Here is a 16,130-nt window from a genome sequence, read left to right as displayed (position 1 = left end):
GTTTGTCTTCTCTAGCACCTCACATGTCAGGAGGAAGGTATCTCCAGGCCGGTCTTCCTTCAGCGTGCCAGCGATCACATTTATTATTATTATTATTATTATTATTATTATTATTATTATTATTATTATTATTATTATTATTATTATTATTATTATTATTATTATTTTCCTTAAATTGTACATGTACAATTTAGGGGTCGTAGATGGAGAAAGGGCAAGCCCCACATACACGGAAGTGCCTCCATTTCCACATGTGTACATAAACTCTACTGAATAATTACATATAAACTTATGTAGAAAATTTTAAATTTGCATATTTACAGTACAAACACTGTAGCCTTAGAAGAATAATTTTCTTGATTTATCCTGAAAATATTAGAGTAAGAACACCCAGCCATTTATACTCTCACTCAGACCCCTGTATACACACTCATTCACAACCACTCCCACATGCGCACGCACACACTTTCGCCCACAAACACCTGTATATTTGCTACATATCTTTCATACACATCTGTGGTCTCGTCTATTGAAACCCATATCTTACTGTCTTCCACGCCTTATTATATCCAACATCTTTTCATAACAAGGGGTCAGATAGTCCTTCCTGAGAGTAGATTCATTGGGAACAGTATGCTTTGTATATATTTCAAGAAACTGTCTGAAGCTTCGGCTGTTAAGTTTCTTTAAAGGAATATTAGATGAAACCATCATCTTGCAGAGATCTTGTGAAAATTGTGAACACTGTGAACTTGATGTCGGGGTTTCGAATAGCAGACGTTGCCTATTTTCGAGTGCACAATATCAAGTTACAGTATTACAGTGTTGTTGCACAGAGAAGCGTTTTTCGGCAGTAACTTTTACCTCGCACAATTTACAGAATATCACTCCATCCGTACTGAATATGTTTTCACCAAACTCGCGAACAAAACTTCGCAACTTCCCAAAAAATTGAGACTTTCATTTTAGGCATATTGAAAGGAACTGAATGACTGAAGCTCCCTAATGACCAAGGTCATTCAGTGTGTTGAAGGTGGAACGAAGGAGAGAGATAAGAACAATGACAAATAACTGCAGAATTACCTGTGCTTCCGTGTAAACAATAGCCCGGTTTCCAGGAATTGACCCAGCTAGCAAACAATAGCTCCTACCTGTTAGAAATATTCCATACACTACTTTAGAATGGTTCTTCAGTAGTATATTCCAGTCTGTCCTGAAAAATAATTTCAAGAGTTTATTCTGATTTTTATAAACAGAAATTCAAATGAATATTGCCAAAATATGCCATTATAATTATATTTTGTTCAAAATATGTCATAAAACTTAAGAAAGCCAAACATGCAATTATATGCCCAATAAAACCTGTTTAATTTTGATTATCATGCTTGGAAAAGTGTTGAAAATACAAGACTATAAGATATAATGTTAAGAGAAAAAGTATGACTTGTCATAGAAATCCGCCCCCTAGTTATAATCTTACAAAGACCCATAAACCAAACCAAACTACAGCCCCAATGGGCCTTCCACCTACCAAGCAACCGCCCTCGGTCTGAAGGCCTGCAGATTACGAGGTGAAGCATGGTCAGTGTGACGAGTCCTCTCGGCCGTTGTTCCAGGCTCTCAATTCAATAGCTCCTCAGTTAAAGGTAATCGTAAAATGAGTGAACCTGGAACCAGCCCTCATATCCAGGTAAAAATGCCTGACCTGGCCGGTAATCGAACCCGGGCCCTCCAGGTGAGATGCAGGCAAGTTAGACCGCGGGGTCGTTTTCAAACATTAATCACCGGTACGTAACTTAAAAATCTCAAAACTTTACATTCAGTTTTACCGGGGAAACTTTGTCAGTTTTGCTCTGAAAACTTCTTTCATTTCAGCAACTTTGATCATCCAGAGCCAAACTCTTCGAAAAATCTAATACCTGTAATGGCAAGCCAAACAAGAATTGACCACAAGTAGTTTTTAATTCTCTAATCTAATAAAATAAAACACATTAGATACAAAAGCAGCCAACATGATGGCGAAATCCTCTTTTTTATCTTCTATTGTAATTTGGTCACCGGTATACTGTTTGTAGGCAGTTTATGGAATTCTTGTACCGCGTAAATTAGGCCTACATCCCCTTTTCAATGTTGTGTTGAACTCGAGAGTAGGGTTTCGAATTGTTTCGAATGACTATCGATCTTCAAGTTCTCGAATGCATTAAATTCGATAGAAATATAGTCATGGGGCCTCAAGGATTATTACATATAATATTACTTTAAATGCTGTTATTCTCGCCTTAAAATGATTGTGGAAGAGAGATGTGTTCAATACACTTGCCAGGGACCAACCTACCCGCCCTTAGAAGTACATTTACTGTCATAACAAATTTATAACAAAAATACTGTTTTAGACACCATACTCCATTGCTTATAACTGTGATTGGTTCACGTATGGAAGAGGATGACATCATCGACACCTAGGATGAGGTTATAAATTTCATTTTTTGTCCATATTGAAGATCTACTTGTGATACAAATTCTTATAATTTTGTTAAATACAACCTATTCAATACAATAATAATGTATTCAAAACTTATATTTATTACCGTATTTACTCGTGTATTAGACCCCCTTGCGTATTAGACCCTCCTGGCTTTTCGAGACGAAGAAAATGAAAAAAATAAATCTCGCCTATAAGACCCCCAACGTAATTCGTCAGAGAACGATGACGATTCCGCTTCGAAGCGGGTACAAGTCTTATTGCAGCACTGATGACATTGCACAAATTTGTGAATAGTTTCGTCCGTACGACCTACGCAATGAAAAACACGTCAAATCCATGCGTTACATCTGTGTTTCGTAGTTAAGAAATGTCCACCTCTTTAGCGTAGGTCTACTGCAGCTCTGATGACGTCGCACAGATCATGCTATATGTCTGTGTTTTGTAGTTAATAATGTCCGCCAGCGTAATAGTTAGCACAAGAAGTTGCTGTTTTCCGGGGTCTGACTTCGATTCCCGGTACCGTACTGCCAGATTCACGAATGGCAGGAAGGTTGATATGCGGTAAAAGCGGTACATGTAACTCCCCTCCACTGGGGGTGTGTCTAAAAAGAGCTGTACCACCTCGGGATGAGGAAACGAGTTTACTTTAGTTGAGAAATATTCGCGGTTGTTGCTATTTATACAGCAGGCGAGATCATTAACAAAGTGGTCGTTTAACATCTCGTAACTCGGGCCAATATAGGTAAATATTTGGAGAGAAGTAAGTTTAAAACGTGATAAAAGCTATTCAACTAAAACGATTGTTTTACTCACCAACGTACCTAACAAATAATAATAATTTTATGTCCCCACGTACTTTAAACGATTTTCGGAGACGCCAAACAAAACATGCCCGGGTATACGTTAATAAAAAAAGAGACAACGAACGTACAAAATTAAACATTATGATAATAAAACGCATTACCGCCACACCTGTAGATATCCATAAATACGGCATATTTTCCTGGTTTTTTTTTTTTTTCATCGAACTTTTGGCACTATCAGGGCGATAATATACGATACCTAACCTAAACAATGTGGTCTGTCTTATCTCATGGACAGCTGTTTACGCAAATACTGATGTGATAAATGTAGAGAACAAGCATGAAATATACTTAAAAATAAGGGTCTGTGTTTCAACAGCCGCAGTTATCAAAATAATGTTTCCAGTTACTATGTATTACATTCGGAAGTACAACTCGTAACATACGCTAGTTATCAGCTGATGGTTTGGCATGCCTTCTACAGCACGACTTTATTCGGAAGGAGTGGCTTCTGCTGCATATACACCAACTGCGAATATCAGAGACCATCTGGGAATAGATTTACACTGTTTAGACTCTATAGTCGGGAACGAAATTATTTTTGAAAGGTTCAAAAAGACGGGACCTCGTGTGCTCTTGATTGCAGTGCATGGCTCAAAGAGAATGAACAATGAAGCATGGCTGACGCGACTGACGAGAGATAGCAGTGAAGATGACGTCACTTAGAATGCCGACACGCCGGTAGCAAGGCAGGGAAGTTGGCGGCGCAAGGCGATAATTCAAATGAAAGCAGTGATCAAGTTTACTGTGTGGTAGGCCTTCTGCTGAACTGACAGAGACAAATGACTGGCCATCAAGTTCTTTTGCATCAATATTTAATTATATGATAACACGATACCCTTATCCCTTTCTTCTATGGGATCGAGTATGAAGTGAGACGAATCTTCGTAGCGAGTTTTTACGGCCGTATGCCCTTCCTGACCTCAACCTCACCAGAGGAATTAATGAGATTTAACGAATGACGTGATATGAGTAACTAAAACGGACTTTTATATGTACCGTAGGCCTAAAAGTTGTGTTCACCATTTTTTGTCTTTTTATGTTTAGAAATACTGCCTTCCGATGAAAATAGCCAGTATAACTTAAATACATTTTAAGTTTGTTAAATAATAGTATAGAATGTTTACACATACAATTTATAGCTCTTTATAACCTAGAAGTCATGTGTTCGCTGCACAAAATTTTGACGTTATCGCATATTGGACCCCCCTTCATTATTTTTGGCTGTAAAAGTGGGGAAAAAAGGGGTCTAATACGCGAGTAAATACGGTAAGTTGTTGGTATGGTACATGTTTCGCTCCCTTTTCGTGAGCATCATCAGCCAATTATCATTTACCTAAGGTTGTATAATATGTTTGCAAACAGAATGACGGGTAGTTCTCAAGAGGCTAGGAGTAACACTAGACAACTACGCAGCAGAAAGGAAAATATACCGACAAGCCCAATTTGGAACATACGAGAACCATTCAAATTCTACCTCACATTAGAAAGTGTTTATTCACCAACAAGTTTGTTCATAAACAATATTCTCGTATTGACAACATAAAATTAATGCCAATACATTTTGTACAAATGTTACTCCAGCAACTTCGAGAACAAGTTAAATGTTCATAACAGGCAATTATCAACTGTAGAAAATTGTTTATATAGTTAACGAAGTTTCAACAACAATCATACAAGTCAAGCACATTGAATCATTACAAATTAGCCAGATCTCAAAAGGTTTTTAAAAATAATTTTAAAGGATGTTCACCAGATGAGTTTCGTCAATAAAATGTTAAACTTAGATAGATTTTAGACATTTATGTTTTAACTTAAAGACATAATTTTATTGTTATATGAGTTGTAAAATATTATAAGATTTGTCAGTCAGGTTTACGAGCATAATTTAATCCAATAAAATAGATTCATGATCTTATATAACCTTAAGTAAATGATAATTCGCTGATGATGCCAGTGTTGCCAACTTATATTTTCAAGATCCGCTAAATACTACTAAAAGTCCGCTAAAATTCAGCTAAGAAATCCGGTCTCAAATACTGAGCAATAAAAATTAGTAATAATAATAATGACAACAGCAATAATAATAATAATAATAATAAAAGTAAATGTCTGCACTCACATGATCTGTGAGTTTCACTGGGATTAACCCCCTGCCTGCGAGCCGGCGGGCTAAAACTTGTAGGCGTTTTGGTGCCAGGTGCAAACTAGGTGAATCCCCTACCTCGAGGGCCACACACAAAACAGACCAGTTTATTAAACAGTCTTCCTTCATAGCATAAATATAAATGCTACTCTCTCACAGTTTCATTATCTGTCGTCATTCGTTAACTAAGAGATAAGTACCCTTTCCCCACTCATTACAAATTTATGATACCATGATCTCATAACATCTAATCCAAATAACACGTTTTCCTCATGTGATTACTAGCTCATTATAAGAAATGCGGAATAACTGGGAGACAGACTGGAGTACAAATTTTTAAAAAACGTAAAATTGATAAAACACTATAATAAATCTATAATAAATCTAGAATTCCGCCAAAAAATCCGCTGTCCACTAAATGATATTTTTCTCTGCCGATAGTCTTCTAATTCTGCCAAATTTAGTGAAAAATCCGCTAAGTTGGCAACACTGGATGATGCTCATGAAAAAGGAGCTAAACATGTACCATATCAACAACTTAATAAATATGTTTTTATTATGTTATTATTGTATTGAATAGGTGGTATTTAACAAAATTATAAGAATTCGTATCACCTAGGATGAGGTTGAGATTTTGTTGCCAACCATTGCAGAAGAAAAAAATTATGAATTAAGGTTATTGATCAGTTTTTATGTATTATTGCATATCCAGGCCAATCTCTGTCATGAGAACAGTGGGCCCTTCGGGGCCACACTCCCTTCGAGAGGTTCTTTTCTATTGCCACGGTGAATACTGTCCGCACAGCAAGAAAAAAGGTCATTTGGTAGTTGTAAAATGCAAGAAATACTATAGGTTAGAAAGGGTCCCCAAATGACAGTTGGTAGCATTGTTGTTCCTCTCGGCACTCCTTCCCAGCACTACTAGTACGACTCAAACTCGCGTGCGCTACCTAGTTGTGGCTCATGTTACTAATCCTTGAGGCCCCTTTACTATAGTTTTGCCTTAAATTCAATTCTGGCTGTCACTAATCACAATCAAATTGGAAGGAGAAAAAAATATCATTAACACTTCCAAAATTACGATTATTCGCGATCTTGTCTTCAGCTGGAAAGCGCGCTCGCTGTGCAAGTCGGTACGAGTGCAAAATGATACAAAGCTTTAAATGTAACGTGTGCAAATAAAACGACTGCGGTTTTTACAACATTCTAACACAAAAACGTGAAATTCCCAGCCTTATATTAGGACGAAAACGGTATTAGGCAATCCCAAAACCTCCCATGGCTTTATGTATGTTAAGCTGCAACATCTGTTCTGATTTCGATTAACATAATCGTGTACGATAATATTAAAATACTACTGTAAATTTGTGTTTCTTAAGAAGGAGCCATTTAGATTCCTGCCTGAAAGCCCAGTGACTATACAGTGCCCTGAGGGAAATGCTGAAAACCTGTTCGGCGATACACTCGAAAAAAGTAAAAAAATAAAAATATAACATCTAACCCTGGACATAATGTAGACGCTTTGCAAGTACGAGCATTTGACGAAATTGCTTCCGTCTTCAGGTAGAGCTGTCGAAATGTGCTCTTTCTCCTTCCAATTGTTTTGGACACTCTCTGCTTTATGATTTCCAGGGATTCTCTAAACAATACCACCCGAACGCGGTGCTAAGATGGTCCCTTATGCAAGTTCGCCGCCGATCGCTTTTCCAGTACAGTACTTCCTCAAATTACTGCAATGACGAGACGTTAACACCAAGATCTGTAAGTATGCCGTAGCCGTCCTTTCGTGAGATGCTGTGTCTTGAAAAATGCGTGATCGAGGATTTAGTATTGATGGGACTGAAATTTCTGGACAGGTGATCCGGGAAATCGTTTCTTCGAGGAACGGATAATGCAGGATTTTTACTACTTGATTTAATTAGGATGCTTGCGGGACCACGTAATTTGAACGAATAATACGGGAAAACGTTTCCAGGAACGTATAATCGAGGTTTTACTGTATTTAAAACTGTTGTGAACTTGTTGGTAATGTGACAGTGTGGACTGAGAGTGTGCGGGGAACGCAAAAGGTACAGTGGTTGCTAGAGGCATGAATGTGCTCTCGGCCAGCAGTGAGCAAAACGGTACCGCTAGTGAATTTTTGAGGTTCGTGGAAGGGAAGCTGGAACTGGTTAACAATGCAGAATGTGCCCAGAATTATCTGTAAATGGGAACTATGAGAATCTTCTGCTGGCCTGGGCAGAGCTGATGCTGGTCGGCCACTCTGGAGTCAGCTGTGAGTGATTTACGACACAGTCACAAATTGGTGACATGTCTGTGAGGACTGCATCAGTTGATTATGGGAATTGCTACGAGCTGTATAGTGAACTGTTCTGGAACGACACTGTGCTATGAGAAGCTCGCTAGGAGGCTTTGTGTTTGACCACGATTGCGAGTACAAACTGTGTAGAATGTGAACTTGTAAATAGAACTTACTACCTCTCTGAGTAGTGATTTTAGTTTTCACTCGCTGAATGGGAGACCGATGTTATCACTGGCTAAGATGACTTGAGTTTAAAATTCTGCTCCATTTTCCTTCTTAAAACACATTTGACGTTAGGAATACCATCTGACCTTGAACCTCTGACCATAGTCAGCAACCCAAGAGAGTTGTTTTGTTTGTCTTTTTATTTTTATTTTTTTAAACAAAGATTTGTTATGTGACTAATTATCTGCAAAATGAATGCTGAAGTGATACACACAGCTGAATTTTGGAGTTTCAGATGTTACAAATAACAAACATTTCCCGTTGGCATAAAAAAATATTCTATAAAAGTTGTAGGGAAGACGTGTTTTATATTATGGATTTTTAACCATTGACGATTTACTAACAAATGCTTTGAACCTTGCAGGTCATGTTAAACTTCAGAGGCTGACTGCTACCGAGAGGGAAGAACGTAAGAGACAAGAGAAGAAGGACAAGAAGGACAAGGAAGAGGAGGAGGAGAGGAATAAGTTGACTTACAACTTCATCAAGTACACCCTTGGCTTGAAGCACCAGGTTAGGAGACTGTTGTCTTTGTGATAAGAATGCAGTGTAGTGATGAAGTCTCCCCATATTCTTTGTCTAGTATAAAATAAAATTTCTGTTGATGGGGAGGGCTTGCAAACCGATGTAGCCCTGTATCGCATTGGACTCAGGCCGAGTAAAACGTTTCAAATAAATCCATGAATAATAAAATCACATTACCGACATTACTTTATGTTTTATTGTGTTGGTGTAAACATTTTGCACTTCAGTTACCAATTTCATATGCGATAATGCAACCATTGTTGTAGAATATACTGGCTTTTGTACCCCTTCGTAGACGGAACTAAACATTTCACTGTTGATAGCATATCCAAACTGGATCTAATATATTTTTTAGTACGCCTCTTCAGTGATGCCTAGCCTCTTTATGACAGTTGTTGGCAGAACTGCAGAGGATGAAACCAGCCTTTGGGCTGAATACCCAACATACAACATACATGTTATTTTGCCTTATGTCCCACTAACTACTTGAGTTTTTGGAGACGCTGATGTGCTGGAATTTAGTCCTGCAGGAGTTCTTTTACGTACCAGTAAATCTACCGATGTGAGGCTGATGTATTTGAGCAGCTTCAGACTGGATCATTTCAGTCGCACATTCGCATATCTAGTTTTTTATTTCTGGAAACTTTGCTTTTTGTCCGTGAAATCCAAGTCTGTTCAAGATGGGCTATATTTTTCCTCCACCCGCATGTGGAACTCTCGTCCAAATTTCACTTTCCCCTTGCAGCGCAAGTGCCAGTTAGCTTGTATCTCTTCAATAATGTGGAGCTTTCCTTTAGGACTTGCACTGGCCATCCTAAACACATGATGTCCACTTAAACTAATGTCACGTAAATGATGCAGTATATACACAGCACCCTTTTCAGTATTGGTGGGAACAAATTTGCCAAATGAATGGGCAGCAAAATACAACTTCCAGATTTTTGTATGTTGGGATGTAAACAATACCCATACCCGAAACTACTGCTGCCAGATACTGTATACTGCTTTTATGCAGCATCGTCAATTCAGTTATGTTCCAGTTGTGCTCTCTCTCTCTCTCTCTCTCTCTCTCTTGGGGGGGGGGTGTCAGTTATCAGAATCATTCAATCATTTACACTCTGCCCTAGCAACTTCCAAAAGGCTGGTACCCCCCTTTCGGTAAACCATTTCTTAGTCTGGTCTCTCGACTGATATAATGACAGGTGAGCATAAGAAAAGAGCGAGGAAAAAGGAACAAACATATGTGGACTCTTTTCCTCATCAATCACAGTTTTTCTCAGCCCCCGACCCCGACGTGCTCGTTTCTGCTTGCGGTAAATCTTGACGAATCTCTCACCCGTATATGGTTACACCTACGGCTCGACTATCTGCTTCACACACAGACGCACAGACCTCTCCACCGTGGCAATGTTATGTGATTTGCAGGGGCGGCATTGTGGAATATCTCTGCAAAAGAATACTTGGATAAGTTGAAGAAGGCCAACAGTCTCTGTGAACTGCAGGTTATGTATAATGTTCCTGGGAGTCTCCCTCTGGAAGACCTTGTAAGCGGTAAGAGTGACAGATTGATTGAAGAGAGATCCCATTACGCTTCTTTAAAAATGCAAAACAGCTCCTACATAATTAAAATGTGACTACTTCTACTGGGTTCATACGTGTGATTTTGAGATCTGGAGGCAGTCACTCTACCATTGATTGATTGACAGAGGGAACTACAATTATGACATGGTGCTGCTGCTGGTGAAATTTATCGGAAGAAGAGAAAAATGAATAAAACCCAATTTAAGGTACTTCTTATTCTTCTGTTAGCGTGGAAAAGAGGTGAGTGGGTGTGAAAAAGAGGTAAATGGGTTAGAAACTATGGGGACAAGTGAATGCAACGATATGCATGACAGATGTTGGCTATTAGATATGTAAAGATGAAAAGTTGAGAAATAAATACAAAGATATAATGATAGGTGAGCATAAGAAAAGAGCGAGAAAAAGGAACAAACATGAAGACATCTTCTCATATGTGGACTCCTTTCCTCATCAATCACAGTTTTTCTCAGCCCCCGACCCCGACGAGCTCGTTTCTGCTTGCAGTAAATCTTGACGAAACGTTCACCCGTATAAATAACATAATAATCATGGCCTTCCCTGCGAACCATGTGACCTTCACAATTAAGTATTTATTTATTTTCCACCTAGTCGACTAGGTGGAAAATAAATAAATACTTAATTGTGAATCTCTTGAAGTGCGATACGGACCATGAAGCTGATTTTATGTAATCCATGTGACCTTGCCGCAGTGGGGAAGCTTGCGTGTCCCAATGAAGAAGATAACCGAGCCGCAGGTGCAACCATATCGGATGGGTATCTGTTGAGAGACCAGACTAAGGAATGGTTCATCGAAAGGGGGTGTAGCAGCCTTTCGGAAGTTGCAAGGGTGACAGTCTAGATGATTGACTGATATGGCCTTGTAATCACTCAACGTGGCTTAGCTGTGTTGATGCTGCTACATGGCTGAAAGCAACGGGAAACTACAGCTGTAACTACTTCCCGAGGGCATGCAGTTCTCTTTGTATGAATAATGTACTGATGATGGCTTCCTTCCGGATAAAATATTCCGGAGGTAAATTAGTCCCTCATTCGGATCTCCGGGTGGGGACTACACGAGAGGGGACGGTCATCAGGAAGATGGATATTGACATTCTGCGAGTCAGAGCGTGGAATGTTAGAAGTTTGAACCGTTGTGGTAGGTTAGAGAATCTGAAAAGGGAGATGGATAGACAAGAGTTAGATGTAGTTGGTATAAGTAAAGTACGTTGACGGGACGAACAGGATGTTTGGTCAGGCGACTAACAAATTATCAGCACAAAATCAAACAGAGGAAATGCAGGAGTTGGTGTAATAATGAATAAGAAAATAGGGCAGCGGGTAAGCTACTGCGACCAGCATAGTGAAAGAATTATTGTCGTCAAGACAGACACCAAACCAATGCCCACCACAATAGTGCAGGTCTATATGCCTACTAGTTCAGCGGATGATGAGGAAATCGAAAGAATATGTGAAGAGATCGACGATTTAATACAGTATGTAAAAGGTGATGAGAATCTAATTGTGATGGGAGACGGGAATGCAGTGGTAGGCCAAGGAAGAGAAGGTAATACAGTAGGAGAATTCGGATTGGGACAAAGGAATGAAACAGCAAGTCGGCTGGTTGAAATCTGCACTGATCATAATTTAGTCCTTGCCAGTACTTGGTTCAAACACCACAAATGACAGCTGTATATGTGGACGAAACCTGGAGACACTGGAAGGTATCAAATAGTCTTCATTATGGTCAGGCAGAGATTCAGATACCAGGTGTTGGATTGCAAAACTTTCCCAGGAGCAGACGTGGACTCTGACCACAACTTGTTGGTCATGAAATGCCATCTGAAGTTGAAGAAATTGAAGAAAGGAAATAATGCAAAAAGATGGGATCTAGACAAGTTGAAAGAAAAGTGAGTGAGGGATTGTTTCAAGGAACATGTTGCACAAGGACTAAATGAAAAGGCTGAAGGAAACACTATAGAGGAAGAGTGGAGAGTCATGAAAAATGAAGTCAGTAGGGCTGCTGAAGAAATGTTAGGAAGGAAGAAAAGATCAACTAAGATCAGAGGATAACTCGAGAAATACTTGACCTGATTGATGAACGACGTAAATACAAGATTGCTAGAACTTAAGAGGGCAGAAAAGAATACAGGCGATTAAAGAATCAAGTGGATAGAAAGTGCAAGATAGCTAAGGAAGAATGGCTGAAGGAGAAGTGCAAGGATGTCGAAGGCTGTATGGTCCTGGGAAAGGTAGATGCTCCGTACAGGAAAATCAAGGAAACCTTTGGAGAAAGGAAATCTAGGTGTATGAATATTAAGAGCTCAGATGGAAAGCCACTTCTAGGGAAAGAAGACGAAGCAGAAAGATGGCAGGAACATATCCAAAAGATGTATCAAGGTAAAGATGTAGATAATTTGGTTCTGGAACATGAAGAGGCTGTTGATGCTGATGAAATGGGAGACCCAATTTTGAGGTCAGAGTTTGACAGAGCTGTGAGCGACCTAAATAGGAACAAGGCACCTGGAATTGATGACATTCCCTCTTAATTACTGACTGCCTTAGGAGAAACCAGCATGGCAAGGTTTTTTCATTTAGTGTGTAAGATGTATGAGACAGGAGAAGTCCCATCCGATTTTCGGCAGAATGTTGTTATACCTATTCCCAAGAAAGCTGGTGCTGACAGGTGTGAAAACTACCGCACCGTTAGTTTAGTATCTCATGCCTGCAGAATTTTAACACATATTATTTACAGAAGAATGGAAAAACAAGTTAAAGCTGAATTGGGAGAAAATCAATTTGGCTTCAGAAGAAATGTAGGAACACGTGAAGCAATCCTGACTTTACGTCTGATCTTAGAGGATCGAATCAAGAAGGACAAGCCCACGTACATGGCATTCGTAGATCTAGAAAAGGCATTCGATAATGTTGATTGGACCAAGCTATTTATGATTCTGAGGATGATAGGGATCATATACCGAGAACGAAGAATCATCTACAATCTGTATAAAAATCAGTCTGCAGTGATAAGAATCGAGGGCTTTGAAAAAGAAGCAGCAATCCAGAAAGGAGTGGGACAAGGCTGCAGTTTGTCCCCTCTCCTTTTCAATGTTTACATAGAACAGGCAGTAAAGGAAATCAAAGAGAAATTTGGAAAGGGAATCACAGTCCAAGGAGAGGAAATCAAAACCTTGAGATTTGCCGATGATATTGTTATTTTATCTGAAACTGCAGAAGATCTCGAAGTTGCTGAATGGTATGGATGAAGTCTTGGGTAAGGAGTACAAGATGAAAATAAATAAGTCCAAAACAAAAGTAATGGAGTGCAGTCGAAGGAAGTCTTAAAAGAAGTAGATGAATATTGTTACTTGGGTAGTAAAATAACTAATGATGGTAGAAGTAAGGAGGACATAAAATGCAGACTAACACAAGCAAGGAAGAGCCTTCTTAAGAAAAGAAATTTGCCTAATTCAAACGTTGATATCGGAATTAGAAAGATGTTTTTGAAGACTTTCGTGTGGAGCGTGGCATTGTATGGAAGTGAAAAATGGACGAAACTAGCTCAGAAAGGAAGAGAATAGAAGCTTTTGAAATGTGGTGTTACAGAAGAATGCGGAAGGTGAGATGGATAGATCGAATCACGAATGAAGAGATACTAAATCGAATTGGTGAGAGATCGATTTGGCTAAATTTTTATTATTTATAAATTTTATTTTCTGTATTGACAGATTCAAAGTATAGATAAGAAATGTGTTTTTCCACCAATCAATACACAATTTATTTTAAATAGATTAAACTAGTACCGGTTTCGGCTCTTAACGGCCATCATCAGCTAGTACATGATTTGTTTCCAGCCATTAGACAATTCACAAGTTGTTATTGTATTAGACATCCGGATGTCTAATGGGGGATGGAAATGTATACAGTAGCATGGAATTAAAATATCTGTAGTTAAGGTAAAAAGTTACAATAAGTTAGAACATGAGTATGTAGAACATATTAAACCATATGGGCCACAATATAAAACACTTAAAAAGTTTTAACACATTAAAATTTGGTATGTATAGGTAGACACTTGTTAAAATTTTTCAGTTCATGTTACATAGATTCCATTCTTCTATCTTCTGTGTGGTTCCTTTGCTTCTATGTTATGTTGATTTTAGCTGTGTGAGGTAATTTTCGAGAATGTTCTGAAACTGGTATGCGTCATATTGATATGGACCTTTGTCATGAAGAAATTTTATTGTGTTATATATTCCAACTTGTGATGTACTCTGGTGAGTTTTAATATAGTAAACTGCAGGTCTTGAGTTTGAATTTAGAAACAGTTGGTGGCAACACCTCTCTCGTCTATGTTTGTTTGTGGTTGTTGTTATAGTTGTTGTGGAGGTCTTGTGCCAATGTGTCTGAAGGCTTGTTGTGTTCTACTGCGAGTGCGTCTGGGGCTCCAGGGGTATTCATAATGTTTGGTCCAGGCTAGACGAATGCTGAAAAATTATTTCATACACACGCATAAACAAAGTATAACAGGCATAGGAAGAAGATTTGTACCAAAATTGAGCATACCTTATTGGAGTGCACCTAAAAGTAATTTGCTCCTTTGCCAAACACTGAGTTTGGTGCTATGCCCACAGTTCTCACATTTCCTTTCCCTAGTTAGCAGGCCTTGATTAGTACAAAAGGACAAATTTTCAAAATTACTCTTGAAATCATTGAAATCAGTAATTTTCACTTAGCAACTTCCGCACAGAACAACATCCATATTTGACAATAACTTGTTGATTACCATAGCAATGAAGAATTTATTAATTACCATAGCAACTGACCCTGAATAATTAAACAGCGCACCCAATCAATGTCCCTCCCCTTCAGCACCTAAGATTGTACTGGGAACCAAGTTAAATTGTTACCCGTCGCCAAGAACTAGGTACATCCCCAGTGCCAAATGAACATTAAACAGCAGTTCCTGTGCTGGCGAGAGTTTGGGAAAGATTTACCATACTTGCAAGCATCAACACTCACCGATAGGCTATGTTGTCAGTTGTTTGTTTGCTTCTGATAGTTTCAGTACGAGGTCTGTGTTCCATGTCTTGTACCACCCCTATTCATCCTTTTGGTTTTGTCTCTTCCTTTTTTTGTATTTACCTGGCTTTTTTATCTTGCACTTCTGAAGGTGTGTCAAAATGGTTTCTCAACTCTCGCGATGAGGCTGGGAAGCAAAATCGAGCTCGTCGGGGCTGAGAAGCAAGGTTGTAGGATTGGCTTGGAGAGAGCATTTCTATTTGAAGGTGTGAGATAGTCTTTTTGTTGCTTTCTCACCCCACACTGACCTGTCATTTGTTTATTTTGTTTTTTGTGTTCCTATTGTTGAAAACATGAAAACACTGGCATGAATCTGGTTTGTGGGCTGATCACCCAAACTTCACAGGTCTTTCTTAGTTATAGTCCTGAAGTCCATTCTCCTTCACCAATTAATTTTCTTTGTTGTTCAGGCATGGAAGCAGAAGGGTGAAGAATACCGTATCCATGGTCAGTGGGGTTGGCTGTGGCTGTCGACGACGCGCAAATTCAGGATACAGGACTGTCACAAGATAGGACTGCGTGCTGGACCTCAGAAGATAATGGTTCAAGTGAGAGGTATGTTTACTTTGTTATGTCGTGAAGCTGTTTAAATACCCTGAAGTTTGGTGAACTTTGACCAGACTTACTGTAATGAAACTTACAAGGATCATCATATGCAAAATATGCAAACAGTGTTTGGGATCCTCACCAAGAATACCTAATAAAAGAAATAGATAGTGTGCAGAGGAAAGCAGCAAGATTTGTAACAGGGGATTTCGGAAGAAAGAGTAGTGTATGAGAAATGTTAAAGGAACTTGGGTGGGAAACTTTAGTAAGAGAAGGGAGAAAACTAGACTTATAGGATAATATAGAGCCTATACAAGAGAAGCATGGGGAGATATCCGTTAGAGGCTTCAGTTGGAAAATAATTGTATCGGCAGGACA

At 39.0% G+C, this 16,130-nt stretch overlaps 1 protein-coding gene across 7 annotated transcripts in view; it reads left to right on the top strand.

Annotated features, from left to right (window-relative positions):
* The window catches only part of E(bx) (nucleosome-remodeling factor subunit NURF301 E(bx)), a 464,290-nt gene that overhangs the window by 148,953 nt on the left and 299,207 nt on the right, over positions 1 to 16,130 (top strand). For all 7 annotated transcript variants that reach the window (XM_068230140.1, XM_068230142.1, XM_068230143.1 and 4 more), the window contains 2 exons: positions 8,386 to 8,534; positions 15,617 to 15,761. In XM_068230140.1, coding sequence (XP_068086241.1) covers positions 8,386 to 8,534; positions 15,617 to 15,761 — 294 coding nt within the window. The remainder of the gene's footprint in view (positions 1 to 8,385; positions 8,535 to 15,616; positions 15,762 to 16,130) is intronic.

Source organism: Anabrus simplex, chromosome 13, assembly GCF_040414725.1.
Source record: "Anabrus simplex isolate iqAnaSimp1 chromosome 13, ASM4041472v1, whole genome shotgun sequence".
NCBI classification, from domain to species: Eukaryota; Metazoa; Arthropoda; class Insecta; order Orthoptera; family Tettigoniidae; genus Anabrus; species Anabrus simplex.
This window is presented reverse-complemented; position numbering and strand designations above follow the sequence as displayed.